Source organism: Rattus norvegicus, chromosome 6 (assembly GCF_021556685.1).
Source record: "Rattus norvegicus strain SHRSP/BbbUtx chromosome 6, alternate assembly SHRSP_T2T, whole genome shotgun sequence".
NCBI lineage: Eukaryota > Metazoa > Chordata > Mammalia > Rodentia > Muridae > Rattus > Rattus norvegicus.
Genome location: NC_141539.1, coordinates 38,277,220 through 38,304,283, shown reverse-complemented (window position 1 = coordinate 38,304,283; position 27,064 = coordinate 38,277,220). Strand labels below are relative to the sequence as shown.

At 43.1% G+C, this 27,064-nt stretch overlaps 1 protein-coding gene across 1 annotated transcript in view; it reads right to left on the bottom strand.

Annotated features, from left to right (window-relative positions):
• The window catches only part of LOC134479337 (uncharacterized), a 271,992-nt gene that overhangs the window by 154,802 nt on the left and 90,126 nt on the right, over positions 1 to 27,064 (bottom strand). Inside the window, exon 3 of the mRNA XM_087554984.1 lies at positions 26,897 to 26,954. Coding sequence (XP_087411110.1) covers positions 26,897 to 26,954 — 58 coding nt within the window. The remainder of the gene's footprint in view (positions 1 to 26,896; positions 26,955 to 27,064) is intronic.

Here is a 27,064-nt window from a genome sequence, read left to right as displayed (position 1 = left end):
ACTCTGTCACTCTTTCATTCCCTCGAGACAGTCTCTCGCTGAAACTGGAAACTAGTCTTCAGTCCCTGTCTGCACCCTACTCCACTCCAGCCTACAGCACGAGGGGTTTCAGGTATATGCACAGCCATGCCCAACATTTTACATGGGCTCTGGGAATCTGAACTCAGGTCCTCATGGTTGGGCTGCAGGCTCTCTCACACATGTGAACCATCTCCACTGTTGCAGTAGTTCTTATGGTACTGTTTAAACCTATCTGTGTACTTGCTGCTATGGTTTGTCGCATGGAGATTCAACTGCTGGAAGCATCTCCTCCAAGGCAGTATTGTCAAAGAGGAGGGCCTTGTCTCAAGGTGAGCTCTAATGAGAGCTAATTAGGCTAAGTGGGGAGTACTTTTGGAAGTCTAGATTGGGTTGGCCGGGCTTGGCTGGACTCCTATCCGCTCTCACAGCACTTGTCAAGATGGGGAAAACATGGGGTAAGCTAGACCAGGGCAGTCCAATCAGCTCAGCAAGTTTCTGTCTTCACCAATCAACTTCTCCAGGGGACATATTGGAGACCATTCAGTAGCAACCTTGCTCTTCAACCATGTTTTTAAAAAAAAGAAAAGAAAAGGAAAGGAAAGGAAAGGAAAGGAAAGAAAGGAAAAGAAAAGAAAAGAAAAGAAAAAAGAAAAATCAAGTCCCCACCACAAAACAGCTAGGAAAAAATAATCTTGTTAAACATGAAATTACAAGAGATATTCAAGGGCGTGGGTGGCTGGTGACTATGAGAGATATTCAAGGGCGTGGGTGGTTGGTGACTATGATCTAAATATATTGCGTTTGGGTATAAAATTTTTAAGGAATAAAAAGAAACAAACAGAAAGTGGAGCTGCAGAAAGTTCCTTCAGTAAACTGCCTAGTCTACAGGAGCAAGGACCAAAGTTCAGATTCCAGCACTCGTGTAACACTGTGGCATGGTGCTACATGGCTGCAACCTAGTCTAGGTGAGACAGGGAAGAGAAGATACTCAGAACTTGATGGCCAGCCACCCATGTAGCCAGTTCATAAAACACACTGTCTAAAAAAATGAGGTTGTTAGAACTGCAGATATGGCCCAATGGTTAGGAACACTTACAATTTTCCCAGAGGATGCAAGCTATTTTCCAAATTTTCTTCAGTTCCAAGGAAACTGTGGCCCTTTTCTTGTCTCTGAAAAACGTCTGCACACATGTGCAACACACTCACACAGACATAGACACATGCACAGAAACAGAAACAAATCTTTAAAAAATATAAGCTCTCATTTCTGATAGTGCTTCCCTTACTTTTCCCCTTACTGACAGTTTTTGGTCCGGGAGCCACTCTATGAGATGTTGAATTTAGCTATTATTTCTCCATAGGCAACATTTTCTTTTTTTTTTTTTTAAGACAGAGTAGAGATAGTTTTGGAACTTTATTTTTTTTCTTTTTTTTTCTTTTTTTTTTATTAACTTGAGTATTTCTTATATACATTTCGAGTGTTATTCCCTTTCCCGGTTTCCGGGCAAACATCCCCCTCCCCCCTCCCCTTCTTTATGGGTGTTCCCCTCCCCACCCTCCCCCCATTGCCGCCCTCCCCCCCATAGTCTAGTTCACTGGGGGTTCAGTCTTGGCAGGACCCATGGCTTCCCCTTCCACTGGTGCTCTTACTAGGATATTCATTGCTACCTATGAGGTCAGAGTCCAGGGTCAGTCCATGTATAGTCTTTAGGTAGTGGCTTAGTCCCTGGAAGCTCTGGTTGCTTGGCATTGTTGTACATATGGGGTCTGTGATAGAAGTTTCTTTGTTTCTGATGGCCAGGACAGCTTTGATGAGTAAGGGCCACGTACTTGGTAAAATATTCTCCCGCTTGTTTTGAATTTTGGAAAGAAGCCTGCAGAGCTAGTGCAGCACACCTGCTCCATCCTCACAACTGCTATATGCCTTGATTACCTGGCTACAGTCACGTCTGTGGAGTTTCTCCACCATGAAGTTACTTGAGGATGAGAGAGTATGCTCCAAGTCTTGAGGGCAGAGGATTTACATAAATTGTTTGGAATTATTCCATACAGGTTATTGGTCTGTTTCCTCCAATCTATCTTCCTCCTATCGGTCATTTATTTGCATCAGAATGATCTCCTGGATGTTTGTTTTCTACTTCGGCTTATAACCCATTACTCTCTTATTTATGTTTTCATGTCAGTTACTCCACTTTTAGCCATTGGACACACCTTCAGTGAAATACATAATCCTCTGAAATACTTGTTCTTGCTAGTTATAGGTTTTATTGAACACCGTCTTGTTTATTGATTCAAGAAAATGTTACAGGTTCACCTGGTGTATTTCTTGCCTCTTACCTGAGGCCCAGAAGCAGCCCATAGTTCCTTACCCTAGAGAACTGAATTAGAAACAAATGTCTGGATGCTGGTATGCTTATTGTTACTGAGGCTTCTTCCCATCTAGGCTCTATCAGGTGCCCTGGGTCCCCACCTTCTTACTTATACATGTCCATACCTTTCTATCCATACCTATCTGAATGCATATTACCAGCTATAAGTTCTCTCTGACACCAATATCTTGCACCAAGAAGCATCCTGACCTTACCGCCATGCTTAGTCATAACTTGACTCTCTAACAATAGAAAACCTGACTCCTATTATCTGAACTCATTGACATCTTGTTAATTCTAAAGTATATATAGGAAAGTTCCAAAGCATTTACCTGTTCTTCTAGAACGGTGGGGGTTTTTTGTTTGTTTGTTTGTTTGTTTTTTGGGTTTTTTTTGCTATTTTCATGTCCTTCAAACATGGGATATGTATAAACCAAGTGCAGAACCTCACATGTACCCAGTTGGTGACTCAGTGTGCATACAGCTCATGGGCTGCTGGGATCCCAATCCTACAGTCACTGGTCCCTTGCCACACATCCCAGTGAGCGACAAGAAAGTCGCTGAGTCATCTTTGCTGCCTATGAGGCAATTGCACCAAGCCACAGTGGACTGTCAATTTCACATGGGGATTACAACTTCTGCATTAGAGCATTTCAAGTTGGGGACATTAAAGAAAGAGCCTACAAGAAGCCCTTTGCTTTGAAAGTTTAAAAGATCCTCCTCTCCCAACTCCTGCTTCCTTCACCCTCTGAACAGACAGAGAGTCAGTTACTTGAAGATGCTGTGTACTGAGACCTAGACAAAAGTATTGACAACCCCTTCTCCTAGCTCTCTGGTCCCCACAAGGTATTTTGCCTTCAAGCTTCATCTGACTCATCTTTAGATGATATGCAAAAAGTTTTCCTCCTCAGCAGCTAGTAGCACATGTGGCAGTATCCATGAGGCACAGCATTCCATGCAAGAAGAGTCTGAGAGTTGGGAACTGTGTTGCCACCAAGTAACTGGTTCGCTGAGACTCAGCACTGAGATCCAAGGAAACTAGAGAGCAAGGAGCCATCAGGTCAGTTTGGGAAAGCTCTGGTTCATGGTGCCAGGAAAGATTCCTAGGCAAAGATGGTTTTTGCAGCATCTATATTCAACAAAGGTTATTTCCAAATGCACACCTCATAAATGAACTGTCCAAGGACATCTAATTGAAGCCACTTAGGTCTGTGGTTTTTCTGCCCAAGACTGGGTGCATGTGTATTGACCTCCTAGAGGCTCATGGATCATCACTAGGGCAGATAGCTAGCCTTCAAAATCCTAAGTCACAAGTGTAGTGGCAACAAATGCTACCTATCAGCCCATGATCAAAACAGTATCTCTTGGTCTCACATCCCCCCACCATCTCATTTTAACCCCCTAAAAGTAGGTGCTTTCTAAGCACAAAAGGACTCTGTGTGGAGACCAGGTGCCATCTTGAATCCTATGTATCTATGATACCCCTTAAGGTTGGACAGCTAACCTGGCCCGGTATACCACAGTAGCACCAGGCGGCTGACCCCTTCTAAAATGAAGATGTGGAATCTCTTCCCACAGAGAGGAACTATGATTCTCCCATTCTCTGTTGCTCACTGCCATAAGATGAATCAGCTTCAAGATCTAGAAACCCACTTGCTGATTGGCTTGGTCTGACCAGCAAGCAACCCCTTCTGCTGGCCTCTTGGGTATCTGTCTTCCTCCTGGATCAGCTTAAGGAAGTCTTTATCTGAGTGAGTTCTGACTCCACATGTAGGGTCATCCACAGAAAATTGACTTTTGTCAACCCCACTGAGAGGCCTCATGTGGCTTCATGGCCTCCCATCTCTCGTTGACCTTTAACTGAGCATGTGTTGCGTTCCAGATCTCCACCTGCATGCTGGGTACCCAGAGACATCATGCTCTAGGAAATATCTATTTGGGTTAGCAATCCTAAGTGTAGTAGATGGATATTGTTGACATTTTTGAGTATTTATTATGTACCAAGAACCACGAAAATATAACGCACACTGTTTTATTGAATACTCGCTTTTACAGTATAGAATAGCTTTGATTGTTATAACCAATTTATAGATGAGGATTGTGAAGCAGAGACTGAGAAGGAAGCTTATCTAAGGATCCATCAGGATAAGTGATAGTGATGTCAATACAAATTAAAGTAGGGGAGAATTATTGGGTTATTCGCTGGGAAAGGGAAAAGGAGCAGTAGAAACAGTCTTCAGACTGCAACACAGCTCTATAATCTGCAAAAGAAGAGATAGAATGAACTAAGTTGGCTCAGAAGAGCTCCATACTTCAGTGTATATCTGAAGCAAGCTCAGCAGCTTAACAGAGAGCTTCCATGGGAAAAAATGTATGCAAGGGGTCCTGTCCAGAGAGAAATATCCAGCGCCAATTTCTCCCCACCCCGGTGCCGTTCCCCAGTGTGCTGAGGCATTGACTGCAAGAAGCCTATGCTGCAAAAAACTCAGTTGCTGAAAAGGACCCCAAGTTTCCTGCCACTGAAACCACCCAATTACAGGCTGCCCCTGAAGCTTCTCCCCCGAGTCTCTCTCCACCAGAGATCCGGGCTGCCCACAGCTATCTAGGTGGATCCAAGAACACATGGCTCGCTCGAACCGGGTCTTTCTTTGGCTCCAGAACCGATAGTGTGGTCTATTGGGCTAAAAAGACACATTCACAGATGATCAGGTCTCCACATGCTTTCTTTGCAAGCAGAAAACATGCATGGAATGCAGCCTCATGAGGGAAGGAAAAATTCTTTCCTGCCTATGCAAAGTTCCAACTGAATGACAGATTTGAGACTGACAAAAACAGAAATTAGATTAACCCAAGACAGTCCTTTCCTTCAGAGAGACCACATTCTAAAAGGAACCAGCAACAAGAGAATTACCAGAGTAAGCATAGTATATGAGAGGGAACGCAGTCCCAAGCCATGGGACAAGGGGACTTTTCTTTTTCCAGAAAACTGTCTATCTCATAGATGGATCAAAAGTACTTTTAAATCAGATGCAGAGAGTGTGGTGGACAAATATTCCAGAAGCATGTAGCTTCACTTGTTTTTAGACTTATTTTCAATATTTTTATTTTTGAAATTATTAAAACAATATATTTCTCACTTTCTTTTCCTTTCTCCAAACCTTTCCAGATACTCCTCCCTGTTTGTGCATGCACACATGCACGTGCTTACATATGCATATATGTGTGTATGTGTGTGTTCCTATGTTCCAGTATGTATAATGTTGGTTGTATGTGTGTTTTATTGCATTTGGCTAGCAAATAGTCACTGTGCTCTTCCTATGACAATGAGAAATAGCTCTTGCCTGAAATAAAACAGGCATAACCTAGTTGAAAAGCTACACCAACATTCTATGACCCTATCATAGTAACTCTACAGATTGTCTCACCATGTTTTGTGTTGAGGGAGGTACAAAGTGTCTGTCAAGTTAAAGGTGAGAGGACCAGACTCTTCTTTGAAATGGGCTGAGAAGGTCACTGCCCTACTTTTATTTCTCTCACTGGGACAGACACCTGACAAAGAGCAACCTAGAGACTAGAGCATAATTCCTGTGTTCTAAAATGTACCCTTCTATCCACAGGTGTAGCTCTCACCCTACATCAGAGAGACTTATTATTATAGCAACTGGAGACATCTACAGAAAACCACATATGATCATGAGACAGAGATCAGTGGGGAGCTCAGATCCAACAAATACATCTTCAACATAATTCTTGCACCTAAGACTCAGGGAACATCATGGAAAAGGAGGAGGAAAGATTGTAAGAGACAGAGGACCAGGGCATCTGCCTTGAGATTTTTGTCTCCTAAAAATATTATATTGTGTCTCCTCGAAATGCCTCAGCAATATGGCTGCCTAAGTAAAACCTAAACAGTAAAAATAACAATATGCAAAATCAAGAGCAAGAAAGAATGAATGCACATTTGCTCGCTTACTATCAGCTACACTTACACTTTCTTATACTATTCAGGACACCCTGCCTAGGGAATGACACCACTCATAATGGGCTAGGCCTTCCTATCTTAACTAACAATCATACATGCCCACTGCCTAACATGATCTAGATAATTCCTCACTGAGCCTCTCTTCCCAAGTGACTCTTAAGTTGTGGCAAGTTGACAACTGAAACCTAAGCTGCATATTACAGCACAAACACATGAACTGAAGATATTGCTATGATTCCTATTCAAAACAGAACCTGTCATGTATCATGCATTCATATCTTGTCAACCTGTAAAAATGTCTATGCTCTCCCCCAGATCCTGAGGGCTTACTCCATTTTTGCACCAGGTTGACATCAAGATTGTTTCTTCTAATCTGGTCTATATGCCAAGGAAACCTCACATCTGTGGTTCGATGATGCCCTGATATAAAGACCTGAGAAGATAAGATATTATTGACCACTACACACTCAGCTTCCCATGGTGGAATGAGTACTATGTGGTTATACACAGTCTTGGCTTTTAAAAAAAAGGGTGGGGGACAAATTTTACCAAAAGCGATCTACAGATTCAATGCAATCCCCAACAAAATTCTAATCCAATTCTTCATAGAGTTAGACAGAACGATTTGCAAATTCATCTGGAATAACAAAAAATCCAGGATAGCTAAAACTATCCTCAACAATAAAAGGACTTCGGGGGGAATCACTATCCCTGAACTCAAGCAGTATTACAGAGCAATAGTGATAAAAACTGTATGGTATTTGTACAAAGACAGGCAGATAGACCAGTAGAATGGAATTGAAGACCCAGAAATGAACCCACACACCTATGGGCACTTGATTTTTTACAAAGGAACCAAAACCATCCAATGGAAAAAAGATACCATTTTCAGCAAATGGTGCTGGTTCAACTGGAGGTCACATTTAGAAGAATGCAGATCGATCCATGCTTATCACCCTGTACAAAGCTTAGGTCCAAGTGGATCAAGGACCTCCACATCAAACCAGATAAACTCAAACTAATAGAAGAAAAAGTGGGGAAGAATTCAAACACATGGGCACTGGAGAAAATTTCCTGAACAAAACACCAATGGCTTATACTCTAAGATCAAGAATCGACAAATGGGATCTCATAAAACAACAAAGCTTCTGTAAGACAAAGGACACTGTTATTAGGACAAAATGGCAACCAATAGATTGGGAAAAGATCTTTACCAATCCTACAATTGATAGAGGGCTTATATCCAAAATATACAAAGAACTCAAGAAGTTAGATTGCAGGGAAACAAATATCCCTATTAAAATGGGATTCAAGGGGTTGGGGATTTAGCTCAGTGGTAGAGCACTTGCCTAGCAAGCTCAAGGCCCTGGGTTCAGTCCTCAGCTCCTAAAAAAATGGGGTTCAGAGCTAAACAAAGAATTCACAGCTGAGGAATATTGAGTGGCTGAAAAGCACCCAAAGAAATGTTCAACATCTTTAGTCATAAGGGAAATGCAAATCAAAACAATCCTGAGATTCCACCTCACACCAGTCAGAATGGCTAAGATCAAAAACTCAGGTGACAGCAAATGCTGGCAAGGATGTGGAGAAAGAGGAATGCTCCTCCACTGTTGGTGGGATTGCAGACTGATACAGCCATTCTGGAAATCAGTCTGGAGGTTCCTCAGAAAATTGGACATTGAACTGCCTGAGGATCCAGCTATACCTCTCTTGGGCATATACCCAAAGGATGCCCCAACATACAACAAAGACGCGTGCTCCACTATGTTCATAGCAGCCTAATTTATAATAGCCAGAAGCTGGAAAGAACCCAGCTGCCCTTCAACAGAGGAATGGATACAGAAAATGTGGTACATCTACACAATGGAATACTACTGAACTATCAAAAACAATGACTTTATGAAATTCATAGGCAAATGGATGGAACTGAAAAATATCATCCTGAGTGAGGTAACCCAATAACAGAAAAACACACATGGTTTGCACTCATTGATAAGTGGATATTAGCCCAAATGCTTGAATTACCCTAGATGCACAGAACACATGAAACTCAAGAAGGACAATCAAAATGCGGATGCTTCACTCCTTCTTTAAAAGGGGAACAAGAATACCCTTAGGAGGGGATAGGGAGGCAAAGTTTAGAACAGAGACTGAAGGAACACCCATTCAGAGCCTGCCCCACATGTGGCCCATACATATACAGCCACCAAACTAGATAAGATGGATGAAGCAAAGAAGTGCAGGCAGACAGGAGCCGGATGTAGATCTCTCCTGAGAGACACAGCCAGAATACAGCAAATACAGAGGCGAATGCCAGCAGCAAACCACTGAACTGAGAATGGGACCCCCATTGAAGGAATCAGAGAAAGGACTAAAAAAGCTGAAGGGGCTTGAGACCCCCATATGAACAACAATACCAAGCAACCAGAGCTTCCAGGGACTAAGGCACTACCCAAAGACTATACATTGACTGACCCTGGACTCTGACCTCATAGATAGCAATGAATATCCTAGTAAGGGCACCAGTGGAAGGGGAAGCCCTTGGTCCTGCCAAGGCTGGACCCCCAGTGAATGGGATTCTTGGGAGGAGGGCGGTAATGGGGGGAGGGTGGGAAGGGGAACACCAATATAGAAGGGGAGGGGGAGGAGTTAAGGGGATGTTGGCCTGGAAACCGGGAAAGGGAATAACATTTGAAATGTAAATAAGAAACACCCAATTTCATAAAGATGGGAAAAAGGGGGGGGGGACAAGGTATGCATTGCATTGCAGCAACAGAATTAGAGCAACTTCTTAGCTGCTTCTTTCCAGCAAGTGCAATAGTTATGAAAATGTTTTTTTTAAAAGAAGTTGCATTTCTTCTTATAAAATTTCACATTTCATTCTAACCCAAAGCTGGTGACCCTCAGCCTTGAAAAGAGATAAATAGAATGAAAGATGAATCCCCAGTGAAGGAGCAGGAGGTGGAGTGCTGCATGTGCTCTTGATCACATGACCACAGAGCTCTATTTGTAGGAATGTCACCAACATGCTCTCCCTGGTCCACCTACAAGACATGGAGATGAGGCTGGTGTGGGAAAATTGCCAACAGAACACCAGTGTTATGTCTTCTCTGCATAGGCTGGGACACAGAAGTCTCTTTGTACTCAGGCTTTGTGTCAAGTGAGATGCACATGGGTCCAAGGCTGTCAGCAACCATTTCCTCAGCTCTAGGACAGAGAAGTCCACAGAACAAATCCAGAAACAAGTGGGGAGCTAAGCCAAGGGCTTGAGTGAACAGAGGTGATGATGTCATCTTAGCAAGGCCTCTTCCCTAGTTCTTGAATCTAATAATAATAAGCCTCCTTCTTTGCTTAAGACACTATGTATTTCTCATTTGCATCTAAAAGTATTTTTTCTACAGTTCCATTTTTCTCCGGGTACTTGTCTTTCAGTTATATCTGGCTTCCTATGGGTCCTTGACTCACTTCAAAAAGAAGAAAGGCTATCATGAAGAACACAGGTCCATCTTATCCTAGGGCATTCTCATGGGAAAGGGAAGCTTTCCCCTTTCCTCCTGGGTCTGTTCTTCCAAAGTGTGGCAACAACTGGAAAGTAACGACAGCTCACCCGGTAAGTATCTCTATGCAGGACCAATGCCACCCCCAACACCTCTGCCCCAGGTTCCCCACAACAGTAAACAGTACCCGACCCCAAAGTGTGCACATACTTCAGAGAGAAGCTTGGGGTACTCTCAGAGGAGAGTTACACACTAAATGCAGGCCAGCACAGATGCTGCACTGGCCACACCCCTAATCTCCCAGGGTGCTGCTGGTCAGCTCCTCTCTTTCTTGGAAGATGCTAGTATCGATATGTCAACAGGAAACCATCCTTTAATCACTGAAAAGGCATTCTTGATTACAAAAATGAGATCAACCTTGGCCTCTAGGGCTTCTGAAAGATAAGCAGTAGTGTTTGGAAGCATTTAACAATGCTGAGCCTGCAGTCACAACTTGGGGCAGACTACACACATTTTAGACCAATACAAAACCCAAGGCTTCAGGCATCAAGGTCTGAGACAAGAAGATCTAAACAGGATAATGGGGTCAAAGGTCAAAGATGTTGCAGGAAAAAGTGCTGAGTAGGTCTGTGAGTAGCCATCACTACAAGGAACCAAGCAAGAAATGTGTTACACTGTATACTGTCCTGTAGGATTGGTGCCTTCTACATTTTGAATACAAAGCACCTTCCCTGTGAGGTTTGACCCATAAAACGAATGGTATTTTATGTTTCCAGTCCTTGAATATGTCACTCATTTGCACAACCACTCAAAAAAGCTATAGGTTGCAGCACAGTTGGGGTTGACAATGGCTATGCCCCCTTCCAACATGTCACCATGACACCAAGGCTACTACATGTTTCAGTTTATTGGCCACCAATATTAACATAATATTTGCAGCTCAGCTTGCAACAGTACCAGTTGCTAAACATGGTGAGTGTCACCATTTGAGGTACCAAACCAACCAGCCAATGGCATGGCTCTATGTCCCATGTGTATTCCAGAAAGGGCTCCCCTCGGTTCATTTGTTGTCCAAGCACTTATGTACAAGACACTCTTCTAAAAGTGAAAGTAACAAAGATCCCAATGCTTAGAGAGTGTGTGTCCCAGTGGAAGGAGAACGACATCAAAAAATAACCATATTATTGTAGATACCAGATAACAAAATAGACTATTTTAGATTCTGATGCCAAAAGAAATCAATAACTTCCTTAGGATGATACAGGGTTATAAGCACTATCTGGTTGTGAGGGTAAGGGAAGTTAGGGTGCTGTAGAGAACATAGTTAAGGAACTAAACAGGGTGGCTCATTGAGAAGGGAAACACTGAGGGGTACTATAAGAAAGCAAGGGACCAGATGAAATTGGGTATATTCAGGGTAGCATCCTGAGTGAGGTAACCCAGATCCGGGAAGACAAGCATGACGTGTATTCACTCACCAGTGAATTAGCTATAAAGTAAAGGATAGCCGTGCTACAATCCACAGGCCCAGAGAGGCGAAGTAACAAGAAGGTCTCAACAACGGGTGCATGGATCTCCCCAGGAAGGGGAAATTGAACAGATTTCATGGGTGGACTAGGGACAGGTGGGGATGAAAACAGGAGGGATCAGAAGGGGGAGGAATGGAGGGAGAGGGTATTAGGAGAGATAACTGGAATTGAGAGGTTTCTCCAGGGTAAGGTAGAAACCTAGAACAACGGAAATTCTATGAAGGTGACCCTGGTGAAGACTCTTAGTAATGGGAAATACTAAGCCTGAGCCAGCCATATTCTGTAACCATGCAAGGCTTCCAGTGGAGGGACTGGGACACCAATCCAGCCACACAGCTTTTGTCCTATCATTTGTCCTGCTTGTAAGATGTGTTAGGGTAATGGTGGTACAGAACTTGTGGGAGTGGCCACCCAATGACTGTCCAACTTGAGACTCACACCATGAGAGGGAGCCCACCCCTGACACTGTCTGGATGGCCAGGAACCAGGGGACTGGATAGTCCAGAGAACTAATATAGAACCAAATACAAGTGGGGGAAAAAAGTCAATGAAATGATTCCTAATGATATTCTGCTGTAATTAGAGCCCAGAGCCCAGAATAATAATCATCAGAGAGGCTCCATCCAGCAACTAATGAAAACAGATGCAGAGACCCACAGCCAAACATTAGGTGAAGCTTAGGGAATCCCATGGAAGAGATTAAGGAAGGACTGGAGGAGCCAGAGAGGTCAGAGACAGCATAAGAACACAGCCCACAGAATCAACTTAACCAGGGCACATAGGGGCTCACAGAGACTGAAGCAGCAACCACAGAGCCTGGCCCTCTGTATCTAGGCCCTCTGTATATGTGTATGGTTGTATAGCTTGGTGTTCTTGTAAGACTCCTAAAAGTGGGGACAGAGGATGTCTCTGGCTCTCTTATCTGTTTTGGGGACCCCTTTTTCCTACTGGGTTGCATTGCCCAGCCTTGATATATACCTAGTCTAATGGTAACTTGAGATGTCATGTTCAGTTGATATCCCCGGGGAGGTCTGCTCTTTTCTGAAGGGATTTGGAGGGAAAAAAAGAGGTGGTGGATGAGGAAGGGGGAAGAGTGGAGGGAGAGGAAACTGTGATATGAATGTAATATATGAAAGAAGAAAAATTAATAAATTTAATTTGGAAAAAAAGAAAGAAAAGGAATAAGCCGAGGAGACACAGAGAGAGGATACTCTGTTAAAGAAAAAGAATAGACTAAGCAAAGGTCTTGAGGTAGAGTGTGCCTGCAAGGGGTAGCCAAGGGAAGAGAGGATCTTTGACGAGGACAGAATAAGTAAAGGAAAGTTGATGAACAAGGGCTGGAGAGAAGTAAACCATTCCCACCAGTGCAGGCCCTTTGTGTCCAGTGGCCTTCCTCTACCCTTAGGTCTTGCCATTTTATCAGGCCGTAAAGTCCAGAGCCCAACCACTACCCTGAAGGTCAGCAGCATGGAGCAGCTACCTCTTCCCTTAGTGCTCGAGCAGGGGCCACCTTACCTCACCATGGTGGCTGCCTATGCCCCCATCAGGACTGACAAGCGTGAAGAATTGAATCCAACCCAGAAACATCAGCTCACAGATCCAAGCTCCTGGGACCTCCCAATCAAAAGCTGGCACGGGTGAGGCAGAGGCAAGCCAGGCTCAGGACAAGGAGTTCTCACCTCCTGCATAGTGGGGGCCCCCAGGCCGTTCAGCCAGGACTTCCCAGGGCCAATCAGACAAAAGACAGCCAAGGCCTGACAGCCAGAATATTAGAGCCCCAGGAGGCATCTGAGGCAAAGCTCCCCAGCTGCTCAGCACAACTGAATCAGCCCTTCTCAGAAGGAAGGAGCATGTTAGCATGCCCCAGGCATGCCAGGAGCTCCTTGGATCCACAATTCCTCCCATGACTCCCCAACTCCTGGGAGAGTTTAAATTGCTCTATTTATTGCCATCCAAGATTTTTGCTTGGCAGACCCCGGAGATGGTTGACCCAAACCAACAGTGACAAGTGGCCACACTCAGTCAGCAAACACCATTCTGGCTGCCATCTTTCAACACCCCTGCTTTCTGCTTTCTCCCTTCTCTCTTACACTCAGATGTCCTCTCCATGCCACAGGAAAACAGAGCCCCAAAATACCCCCAGAGGACTAAGCTATTAGGAGATGTTTTGATGACTCACTAGATGATGGAGAAGTTACCAGCTATCTCTCTGGACCCAAGTCCCTTTCTAAGATTAAGGGCTTACAAGCATCATGATAAGAGCAGACACAATAATTTTTAGGCTACAGAGACAACTGACTGCTCGGCCATAAGAGCGAAGGAAGGACTCTGAACCACAAAGAACTGAAGATCCAAGTTGCTCCTCAGAGGTGGTCATAAAAATAAGAGTGGATAAGAAAGGAAGAGACACTAGATTCACACTTTGCCCTCCAATGGATGAAGAACATAGGGTTAAAATTTTAAAAGGATTGGGAGGGAATAGAGAGGCAAAGTTTAGAACAGAGGCAGAAGGAACACCCATTCAGAGCCTGCCCCACATGTGGCCCATACATATACAGCCACCAATCTAGATAAGATGGATGAAGCAAAGAAGTGCAGACTGATAGGAACCAGATATAGATATCTCCTGAGAGACACAGCCAGAATACAGCAAATACAGAGGCGAATGCCATCATTAAACCACTGACCTGAGAATGGGACCCCCGTTGAAGGAATCTTAGAAAGGACTGAAAGAGCTTGAAGGGGCTTGAGACCCCATATGAACTATAATGCCAACCAACCAGAGCTTCCAGGGACTAAGCCACTACCCAAAGACTATACATGGACTGACCCTGGGCTCCAACCTCATAGGTAGCAATGACTAGCCTAGTAAGAGCACCAGGGGAAGGGGAAGCCCTTGGTCCTGCCAAGACTGAACCCCCAGTGAACATGATTGTTGGGGGGGGAGGGCGGTAATGGGGGGAGGATGGGGAGGGGAACACCCATAGAGAAGGGGAGTGGGAGGGGTTAGGGGGATGTTGGCTGGGAAACCGGGAAAGGGAATAACATTCGAAATATAAATAAGAAATACCCAAGTTAATAAAGATGAAAAAAATCTAAAAAAATAAAAATAAAAAAAAATTTTAAGGATTAAAATTGGGATGGTAGAATAGCAACATAGGGTCTCCTGTACCAAAATATGAGATATTACAGGGTGCATGTCTAGGACATTAAAACTCTAAAGAAACATCATTTTGCTCTGGAAATCTGATGTCCCTACTCACTAAACACAATATCAGTGAAAAGGGAGTCTTAGAACTTCTGTTGTCAGAAGCACTAGTAGAGAGGAGAAAATCAAGGTATGCTACAGATGGAAAAGAGTTGAAGGGAAAACAGCTATACATCTAGCCCCTGAATGGAGCTGGTCTTACACAGATCTCAAGGGTAGACTGTGTGTATCTCCACCTATTTTGAACTGCTTCACACATGAGCTGGGAAATTTGTAGAGGCTTATTTATTACAGCTCCTGAAGCTAGGAAGTCCAAGATCACAAGGTTTTCATCTACCAAGAGCCTTCTTGGTGTACCAACTCAGGGCAAAAGGCAGAAAGCTCCATGATTCTGAAAGCTGGAGGACCAAGGTCAAGGTGCCACATCTGGTGAGGTCCTTCTGGATGTATCAAAGCATGGTAGAATAGGAGAGTGTGTAAAAGAAGAAACCTGAGCTCACACTTATAGCAGGAATCATTTCCAGGGATAACCAGTCTACCCATGTGGTACCTATAAAACAGAGGTAAACCTTACAGCACATTCATGTGTAATAACAGAGGACCATGCCTGCAGAACAACATGATACAAATGTGTCCTAATGATAACAGCTGTATTAAAACCTGCATGAGACGCATTTACCCGAATAGACCATAGTCTCTGGCTATTGCCAATTAGGCAAGACTCCTGAATCAGCCACCATGGCTAACCCATGAGACAAACTAAGATGCAGAGTGCTAGCCCCTCCACTGTAGGCAGGTTTTAGTGACTTAAGTCCCATCAGCAACTTCACTGGGTGATTCCAGGTTAATCATCTCCCTTTTCTAGACTAGAATTTTTCATACATCCAGTAGAGGAAATAAGATTAGATAATTTTTAGGAGACCTACCAGCTTTGACATTTTAATATGCAGAAATTTAATTAGCTCTTTACCAAATGTGTACTTTTCATATAAATAAAACATAAAAACATTTATAATTAATTAAGCCTGAAACAGTTCCTGTGGTATTAAAGAAATGAACAGACACCAAAAAAATAACAAAAGAACTAATAACTGTCAAATGATATTTTGGGTCTTTAGTTCCTTGGACTCAATTCTAAGCCCAGTTACACACATATTTGGCCTCATTAATACTCTTCCTGGCAACACAGGTTTCAAACAAGGAGCTGTGTGCCCTTTCTCTGGCCAGCTAGAGGCATCACTGCCATGATGGAGAGACCCAGCTGCCAGCTGCCTTCTAAGGGCTGTGCACACATCTCCAGGGTGCCAATGCATTGTAGCCCACTTTATGACAAGGACTGAGTCTCTCAGTAAAACCTAAAATTAGCATGTCATTCTTGTGCACTTTGACATCATCGCTGTCCCAAAGACTCAAGTAGAGAAGGGGTTAGGTGAATGGGGTGTGGATAACCTAAGTCTTCCATTGTTTTCAGATGACCAACTTGAACTGAGTATGAAATGAGAGGCCCAAACACCATTGATTGAGAACAAATGCATTATTCCCTGTACTACGGAGCCAAGAAGGATTCTAAGAGGCAGCAGAACCTTGGTTCAGCTTCCACCAGAAACTGGTTCCACTCACGTGGGACTGTGGTGGTTTATGACTGGGTCCTTAAGCTTGTGTGGCCCCATTTAGGCCATGGAGAAAGAAGTCATAATCATACTTAGCTAGCCAGTGGGTCAGCTCAGAGCACAGTGTGTGTGCATGCATGTATCTATGTACATGTAAGCATGAGAGACACAGACAAAAGACAGACATAAAACTATTTCCTGAGCATTGGAGTGCCCCAGACATAGTGGGCTGGATTTATTAATGGACTCCTGACAATGGCTAACACAGGTCATAGCTAAGAATTTCTTCTTGTTACTAAAATCTCAAAATAAGTAAATATGTGTGTGTGTTTCTTCAAAGCATTTTTCACTACCAAATGCTAGCTTACTAATTTTTCCCTAAAACTGTAAGCAGAATGTATCACTTCCAAACATGCATACACTGAAATCCTACAGTACAGTAGGCAAGAATCAACAGTATAAAGTATTTTAAAAGGTAACTTGGTGGGCCAGGAATGAGACGATAGCCATCCTCAAGCCAACGAAGAAAAGCCCTAGAGTGAACCCCTGATTGTGGACATACAGCCTTTCCAAATCACAAGATACGCAGCTATTCTAAACCATTCAGTCTGTATTATTTGCAATGGTAATCCTAAGCCACCACCACAGGCAGGATTTATCTTTCCACTGGCCACTCCAAATGTGAGCCACAGAACATCAAAACAGAAACAGTCTTGGGGTGATGAGCCTAATACCTGAGGGGTACCTAGATCTGTACTGCAAGCCACTATAAAAAGGAAGAGATGAACCAGAGGCATGTAGTGGCAGTGGCTGACCTTTCTCTCATGCCATTTTGATCAAACAACATGGAGGGATTCAGGTTTGGCATCCATGAACGACCTGAACAAACACAAAGTAAATTCTCTGTAGTATTCTGTCCCACATTTGCCAAATTGAATGGAAGTGGTGGAGATGTGATTGTCTAGAGAGTCCTATCGCAGTCAACTATGCATACACCTCTACGATGATGATGACACCTAGAGCAGCAGCACTCAACCTGTGGAACACAATCCCCTTAGGGGTCAACTGACCTTTTGCAGGGGATACATATCCAGCATTTCAGATATTTTCATTACAGCCCATAATAGCAGCAAAATTATAGTTATGGAGTAGCAACAAAATTAATTTTGTTGTTGAGGGTCACCACACATGAGAACTTACATTAAAGGGTTGCTGCATATGAGGCTGGAGAGCCTCTTTGTTCTAAGACCATGTAATATACTATCAAGACAAACAACAAGGGGAGTTTCCATGGTCCAAACCCACACTGAACCTCCAAGTCTCTTGCTGAGAGCCAAGCTGCTCTTTTAAAAAAAATGGTAAATCTTGGTTCAATATCCTATCATCACCATGACGTTCGCTAGGATATTTCTTGACTGAGATCCAGGGGTCCTACATGATGTAATAGGGTACAGACAAAGGAGACTGGGCTAATCAGAGGTAGTTCTGAAGAGACTTAAACATGAGCTAGCCATTGAAGGAAAGTAAAACCCTGAGAGCAAGAACAGCAAGAGACAGCTCCAGGGTCAGATTTCACTCCAGAATTCCATTATGCAATTGTGTCTGTTCCGCACAGCCAGTCCGCTTGGAGATTTTAATCCACAGCACTGAATCTTGACAATGCCCATCTAGGGGCAAGGAAGCAAAAGCAAAAGACAGTCCTTCCAGCTCCAGGGTGTATGTACTAGGATGAAGGCGTTCCTTCGGAAGTCAAGCTAATTTGGCTTTTGAGAAAAACGTTAAAGGCTTCAACATTATTGAGCTGTTTTAAATTCTTCACAATTTTCCAGCACCCCTTGATGGTGAGGGGCAGCATTTATAAATGAGTATACGGGAAGCTACCCAAACATACTTTCTGGTAGGGAGACCAACACAGCAAGAGTAAACTCCTCCCGGCGATTTAACTGCAGCATCCCATTAACACTAGTCAGCTGTCTCATCTTAACCTGCCCGTAAAGGTCAGATCCCTGAGCTAATAGTTTATCTCACTTTGCCAATTGCTGAGAAAATCTACATGTATATCTTTCCTGCATCCAAACTTCATCTTCCACCTCCATATCTTGGTCTATTAGTTTTCCAACGACACTGACCAAGTAAGTATCTGACATAATTTAAAGGGGGAAAGACGTAGCTTGGTTCATTGCTTCAGAGCATCCATCATTGTTGCTTATCTTTGTGTACTTGGGCCACGCATGGTGGGATCATGTGTAAAAGAGGCTCATCAGTGGATGGTAGCCAAGAAGCATAGTGACAAAAAGACTAGAAACCACGTACAACATTCAAGACCATGTGCCCTGGGACCTACTTTCCCTAACTAGCTCCCACCTCCTAAAGTTCTTACAACCTCCCAGCAAATTACCACCAGTTAGGGATCAGACATTCCACAAACGCATCTGTAAGGTCTACTTCCCACCACAGCATATAGGCTTCAAACCACAGCAGGATAAGCAAAGTGTTACCCAAATGAAGAACAGGAGTGAATCAAACACTATAATTATTTTTCTTTCAAGCTCTACTACTTCATCCTGAAGATAAAGTTTTGAAATTTTTGTAGAGTTGTTAAAATTTGTTGTCTTGGAAATTAACAAGAGTTGGTTTTGTAAATATGTTATTCTCCCTTGTTCTGACAAGGGACAGTACCCCTGACGTTTTCTCATGTGGTTGAATGAACAGCAATAGGGTTAGTAATGTACTGGCCCAGAGCCTCCCTAAGCACAAAAAGCTACTTGCCTAAAAGGAGAAGGTTACCTTCACGTGGGATACCAGGAAATAACGTAAGGAATGGATTACAGGACTTCTAATACATGTGGCCTTGGCCACAAGAATGTCAAGATGTCTAAGACTGATTTCCCCTATGAAAATAGAATCTTCTACTTGAAGTCTGCCTAGAACTAGAATGGTAAAATCTGGACCAAGGAGTTTAAACAGCTGCCAGCCCTTTAGGGCTAGAAGTTAGATGTTCATGATCAGCAGTTAAGAACTTAGAGAATGCACTGTGAGAGCCACAGCTTGTGGAATTCTGTGCAGCCTTTTCTTTTGTCTCCCTTGACGATCTCTTACTGATGTTTGAAATGTTTAACCTGTCTCAGCTACTTCCTAGAGATGGGGAGGAAGAAGGAGGAGGAGGAGGAGGAGGAGGAGGAGGAGGAGGAGGACAGGGAGGAGGAGGGGGAGGAGGAGGGGGAGGAGGAAGAGGAGGAGGAGGAAGAGAAGGAGGAGGAGGAAGAGGAGGGGGAGGGGGAGGAGAAGAGGAAGAAGAAGAAGAAGAAGAAGAAGAAGAAGAAGAAGAAGAAGAAGAAGAAGAAGAAGAAGAAGAAGAAGAAGAAGAAGAAGAAGAAGAAGAAGAAAGAGAGAGAGAGAGAGAGAGAGAGAGAGAGAGATCTTAGTCCCCAGGCAGTGGAACTATTTGAGGAGAGTCTGGAGACTTTAGGGGGAGTCAACTCAGTCTGATCAAAATGGATTATTACTGTGGGGTAGGTCTTTCAGCCTATCTTCTCCCTTGTCCTTGGTTCTTGCTTCCTTCTCTTGAGTTACTTCCTGTCCACAATGAGGTAAGGAAGCTCCTCCACCCTACCTTCTTATTACCATGGCATTCTGCCCAAGGACAGAGACACAAAACTATGCACGAAGACTCTAAAGCAGCTTTAGAGCATGTTTAACCATTTAAACTATGCATGAAGACTCTAAAGCAGCTCAACCTTCCCAATGCTGCAACCCTTTAGCATAGTTCCTCATGATTTGGTGACTCCCAACCATAAAATTATTTTTGTTGATATTTCACAACTGTGCTTTTCCTACTGTTATGAATTGTAATGTAAATATCTGTGGTTTCTGGTAATCTTAGGTGAGCCCTGTGAAAGAACCATTCAACCCCCAAAGGGGTGGCAAAGGGCAGATTGGAAACCCCTGCTCTAAAGCATAAGCCAAGGAATACCTTCTTTCCCTAAGTTGTTTATGTGAGGTGATTTGGTCTCAGAAATACAAAGAAGCTGATCCACTTATGTGCCTATTCAATGTCCAAAGTACTCAGAAGAACCATCCAGCCCATGGTCCAGGAACTGTACACAACGGAGAGGAGCTATGAATGGGGCCCAACAAAAACATACATTTACTTTTTAAAAAAAAATCCTATATTTACTTTTAAATATCTGAGGGCTTGTTTGTAACTCAATTACATGATTCATGCATGAAAGAAATGATACACTGTAGGTAAATTCTCTGTACAAAAGGATCTGAGATCAGGTAGTTTTGCAGGTGAGTTCTTCTGGGTGGTTCTAAAGCAGAGAAAGGCATGGAAAGCTTTACAATTCCTCTTTGAGGCTAACATAATCTTATAATAAAGTGTGGCAAAGATAATACACCACTATAAAAATACATGTAAAATACCTAGTGATGTGTAGGTAGGGGTGTGTGTGTGTTTGTGTGTGTGTGTGTGTGTGTGTGTGTGGTGTCTGGATATGTGTGTGTCTGTGTATGTGGCTATATGTGTATCTGTGTGGCATCTGAGTGTCTGTGTGTGTTTGTATGTCTGTGTGTCTGTATTCTGTGTGTCAATTTGTATGTGTATATTTCTGTACATGTGTGTGTCTGTGTATGTGCCTGTATCTGTGTGATGTCTGTGTGAGCCTATGTGTGTCTGTGTTCACATACAGAGAAGCCAGTCTTGATTAAAACACATTCAGGAGATTAAAAGGAATGATTACCTGCTAAAGGCTGTACTTATTTATCCCTGGGCCACTGTAACAACTATGGATTATTTGGTAGTCTACATCAAGATGACAACTCGGAAAAACTCCTTAAATAGAGTCAAGGTCAATAAACAGTTTTGTGACTTAAAAAGTAAGAGCCTTACCAAACTGGAAGACAGGATCTGACACCTGTAGCCAACACGCCACTGGCAGTAAAGCTAGAGGAGCACGTCTATTCGTGGTAGGAGCAAGACTGTCTGGTAAGACCTCTGCCACTGTCCCAGATATAGCACTAGTTCTAGTCAGTAACATGAAATAAAAATATTATATTTAGTTTCTATGTTTATTTACTGTTGGTGATGGTGTATCTGGAGTTGGGGTGGCACATACATTCCATGTACACTTGCAGAGGTTAAAGGTCAACTCTGTGCTGTCAATTCTCCTGTTCTACTGTTTAACAAGTATTTATACGTTAATTTACTTGTTAATTTACAAGTTACTAGAAAAATAATGATAATAGTTTTTCAGTCTAAAAACTTGTTAGAAGAAAGCACTACAAAATGTACTAGCATCCTTTGAAACTTTCTGTGAGGCATAAAACCAGAGCTACACAAATATCATATTCTCTCAGGAAAATTCTCTTCCCACTTTTTTTTTCAAAACACTTATCCATTACAGGAAAGGAAGAACAGGATTGTCAGGAAGTGTTCTAGCACATCCTGTACGTCCTCTGGAAAGAGGCATTTGAGAGTGGGGGTGACAGTGTCTCCATTCAGTCATGGCTACCTGTGATGGACTAACATCAGAGAAAGTGGCATGGGCCTTAGGAAAACCATAGAATATGAGAATATTTGAAATTAGCTTTGGAAATTGTGAACGATACATTCTCTTGGTTCAGAATTGTTCTAAACTCCACGAATCATCCATTAAGGTACAATTTAAATGAATAAATTATGAGCATCAACCACAGGGAAAGCATTTCAAGGGAGCGCCCAAGATGTTATCAAACTCTTCCCAACCAACCCTGTGACACCAATGACATCTGACAGGACAGAAAGCCATATGACAAAAACAAAATGGAGCCATGCTAAGAAGTGCTGCACAAGACATTTGAACAGCACATCCAGACCCAAACATAACTCTCTTTTTTAAAAGAAGGTCAGTATCTGAGAAAGGAAAGTAGAGAGTTCAATATCAATGGTGATGACAAGTGCTTTCCTCTGAACATGGACAAATTCTCAACTGAGAATTATGGGAAATAATCTGAAGTGAATAAAGAATGTGCCTGGAACTGAATGTTAAAACACTGCTTAGAAGCTGGACAGTATAGGTCACTGGTACAGTACTTGCATTTCCTGTGCAAGGACCCACGTTCAATTTAACAAAAGATGAACAAACAAAAGAAAACACTATTTAGAAGACAATGGACACATGATCCACTATGTTCATAGCTGTCTTATTTATAATAGCCAGAAGTTGGAAAGAACCCAGATGCCCTTCAACAGAGGAATGAATACAAAAACTGTAGTGCATTTAACACAATGGAATACTACTCAGCTATTAATAACAATGACTTGATGAAATTCATAGGCAATGGATGGAACTAGAAAATATCATCCTGAATCACACACACACACACAAAACACACACACACACACACATGCTATGCACTCACTGATAAGTGGATATTGGCCCCAAAGCTCAGATTTCCCAAGATACAATCCACAGACCACATGAAGTTCAAGAAGAAGGGTGACCAAAGTGCGGATTCTTCAGTGCTTCATAAAAGGGAAAACAAAAATATTCATAGGAGAGGATATGAAGACAAAGTTTGGAGCAGAGACTGAAGGAATGACCATTCAGAGCCTCCCCACCTGGGGATCCAGCCCATATACATTACAGCCACCAAACCCAGACAATATTGCTGATGCCAAGAAGTGCATGCTGACAGGAGCCTGATATAGCTGTCTCCTGAGAGGCTCTGCCAGAGCATGACAAATACAGAGCTGAATTCTAGCAGCCAACTATTGAACTGAGAATAGGGTCTCCATTAGAGGAGTTATAGAAAGGATTGAAGGAGCTGAAGGGGTTTGCAACCCCTTAAGAACAATAATACCAACCAACCAGAGCTCCCAGGGACTAAACCACAACCCATGAATGGACTCATGGCTCCAGCTCCATATGTAGCAGAGGATTGCCTTGTTGGGCACCAATGGGAGGAGAAGCCCTTGGTCCTACCAAGGTTGGACCCCCCAGTGTAGGAGAATGTCAGAGGGGAGAGGCAGAAAGGGGTGGGTGGGTAGGTGGGAGAACACCCTCATACATGAAGGTGGAGGGGGGATGGGATAGAGGGCTTATGGATGGGAAACTTGGAAAGTGGATAACATTTGAAATGTAAATAAAAAATCTAATAAAAAGACGAAATATTCAAAAAACAAAGAAGATAGATAAAAGCTTTTGAACCCCACGAGAGCAAGATGTTTTCCTCTTGCTTATTGCTGTACCACTTAGAGAAAGAACAGTACCTTTTACACAATAATACACTCATTGAAAGGACGAATGGATGAATGAATGAATTTATGAATGAACTTTTTCCATTGTAAATTTAACGACTGTGTCCTTTATCACATTTTCAACCAAATTTTTCTTTTTCTTTACTGGAAAAGCTTTAATTTTAAACTTCATTTCCTACTAAGAATAATAATATTTAGTACAGATGATTTATCAAATTTATCTTTTGCCTCAGATTATTTACATATTGAAGAATGCTATAACCGGAGACCAGCCAGTTCATTCAGCTCTTTTATAATATCTTCCAGCCACTGTTATCTACAGAAAGTCCTTTTGATTCCAGGGAGCAGAAGGAAGCTGTCACAACTGCAGGACTGGCCCATCTTCTCCCAAGTGACCCACTTCACAGACATCTGGCAGAGAGTTCCAATCCCAAGGAGACTCTTCAGCCCCAAAGCTCCTTTTGGACTGTGCTCTTTTGCATAATTACTAAGTGAGATCATGTGTTTAGGATACCATCAACAGTCACCATGGAGATGATGCGATGTCAAAGCACTGGCAAGAAGACTCCCATGCAGGACAAAGCCAAGGAGGAAAGTGAAGAGCTGAGACGTGAGGACCCAAAACATATGTTTAGGAATCCATGAAGTCATCTTTGTACATACAGTGCCCCAGGTGTCTAATCGTTTTGAAAACATACAACTTTTCATCCAGCCAGGAATGTGGCTACAACAACTGTAAGAGAGAAATTCCTGGTCCTCCTGTCTTCTGCAACATCCCCTGCCTAACCTTGAACTTTCAGATGTCCTTGGTGGATTCTCAACTCTGCTTTCCCGTTTCCTTTTACAGTACATGTATATGTCCCTGTTTCTACTCACTGCACATCATCCTGTCGTCTCTGTTCTCTACAGACTCTAATCTTCTCTGCCCCCCCAACCTCCTGAGCAACCTTTCCAAGACAAGAATCAGATGGCCTTGTGCATCCTGTAAAACTAATTCCTTGATTAACTACCAACATGGAGCAGATAACTATTTTAAGACCTGGCCTTTTCTTTCTGTTTTCATCTGAACTCTTCCCATGCTTTTCTTTATCATACTCTGCTCTAACTACATTCTACCAAGCATCTGAAAGCCTCCTTTCCCTTCTTTTTTTTTTCTTTTTTTTTTTATTTATTATTAACTTGAGTATTTCTTATATACATTTCGAGTGTTATTCCCTTTCCCGGTATCCGGGCAAACATCCCCCTCCCCCCTCCCCTTCCTTATGGGTGTTCCCCTCCCAACCCTCCCCCCATTGCCGCCCTCCCCCCAACAGTCTAGTTCACTGGGGGTTCAGTCTTAGCAGGACCCAGGGCTTCCCCTTCCACTGGTGCTCTTACTAGGCTATTCATTGCTACCTATGGGGTCAGAGTCCAGGGTCAGTCCATGTATAGTCTTTGGGTAGTGGCTTAGTCCCTGGAAGCTCTGGTTGCTTGGCATTGTTGTACTTTTGGGGTCTCGAGCCCCTTCAAGCTCTTCCAGTCTCCTTTCCCTTCTGAAAGATCATTCAGATTCCAAATAGCAAAGCCGGAATTCAAATCCAAATCAAATCCAAATTCAACTATCAAAGTGGTGGCCCTTCCAGTAGCTAAGGTAACTGACCTACCAGCCCCACTTTTCCATAACTGTCTCAGAGTCGGCACCAAGAAATCTACATCCCAGCAAACCTCTCTGTCAAAGCAAAACTCCATAGTTCAACACTGCTACCCCTTCCTGATGCTACCTTGTCTGCTGATGCCAACTGTTCCTTCAAATTTTCCTTCTTTGCCTATCCCAAGATGCTTTCCAAGACTACCCTGTACTCAAGAAGTGAATTTTTCCTGTCCTGCTACCTGCCTGGTCCTACCTCCATCATAACAAATAACCTCCCTCATGAAAGACCCACTTCATTATCATTCCCTCTTGCTAGAACACAAATCTCTTCATGTTAGAACCAAGGAACATCTATTTCTGGGGTCTCAATGGCACAGAAGAAGTAGGGTCTCATTAGTATTTTCACTGAGTTGGCTGGTCTGATAAAAACTGCTTTGTTGGTCACCTTTAGACCATGCTCTCTTCAACTCAATGTATGCATTCCAGGAATAACTTTGCAACCAATAAAAAAACTCAAGAGTGGTTCATCTTCTGAGTCTCCCAAGAAGTAAGTATAACCCAATACACAGCTCCATTTGGCAGTCATAGGCCTCACTGGTTCTGAGGTACAAACCTGACCCAATCTCTTCTGCTGCAGGCTCTTATGCCCACTTCTTTCAAATCTCTAAGAATGTTAGCTTATGAAAAGGAGATGTGCAGACCCATCACCTCCCATGCATTCCCTCCTGAGGCTGAGAAATGAAGAACCAGAGGGAATTAGACTTCTAGCCACACCTATACAAAACCCAATCAAGCCTAATTGTCCTAAGAGAGGAGCCAATGCTTATCTGGAGAGAAAGAAAATGACAGCGGCTTCATTTATATTAGGATGTGCTGTTTCTACGGACAGAACACTGAGGAAGAGACAGAAAGGGATCCAGCTTCATTGTTAGGTGGTAGAAAAGAGTTCAGATTCAGGCTGGCTCTGATTTTTCCAAATGAGTCTCGCTGCTCTGACAAGTAATTGTTGGAATTAAAGCCAGCTGATAGGTGTCAAAACACCAGCATCAGTGTCTACTGGCTGCATGTGAGGGACAGATATTTGATCCAGCTCCCACCTTCTCCCTCCTGACTCTGCTTCATGATGAAAGCAGTGTGTTCTACCCTCCCACACCCACCCCTGCTTTGCCCTGAATGTGACACTCTACAAGCATTAGCAAATAATTAATTTTAGCTGTTGGAAGAAATGCAGACATAAAGGAGTCAAGAATGAGCAGGGAGGGGCAAAGAAAGAGCAAACCTGTGCCCATAAAACCAAGGACTACCCCACAATTCAATGTGTTCTTAGTCAGTTCTGATTAACAGGACAAAATACCTAATACAAGGAATAAAGGATTTTTTGGAGGCTCACCGTTTCCCAAGTTTCAGCCCACGTTTTGATAGGTCACAAAAGGGCAGACCATTCCGTTGGGAAGGGAGTGTCGTGAGGGGTGAAGTTCCTCACCTCATGGCCACATAGGAAGTTGCAGGGACAGACTATAGCCTCTAGGATATTTCTTCACTGGTCCAATTCCTCTAACTCAGACTTACCTTTCTATAATGATATCAAATTACTAATCCATCAGTGATTAATGCACTGAGGAAGCCATAGTCACTGTGATCTGATTGCTTCCCAAAGCCCACCAACTGACAACCAGGCTGTATTTAATAAATGGGCCTTTGGATGACATTTCAGATTCACACAGTCAGTGGACAGCCAGAGAGTTCTATCTATAACACTCAACAGGAGAGCATTTCTATATGCAAAGTCCTCAGTGCAGAGTGTACTCACCCAATGCTCATTTCCTCACCTTGACCTCTGCATCCAACATGATGAACAAGAAGTTTCCCTGTGAAACAGTGAATACAAGAGGCAGGAAAGCTGAGAATCCTGCCAGGGTATAGTTAGTAAGAAATGAGGCCACACTCGTAGCCAGTTTGTCCCCTACAACTGATCCAG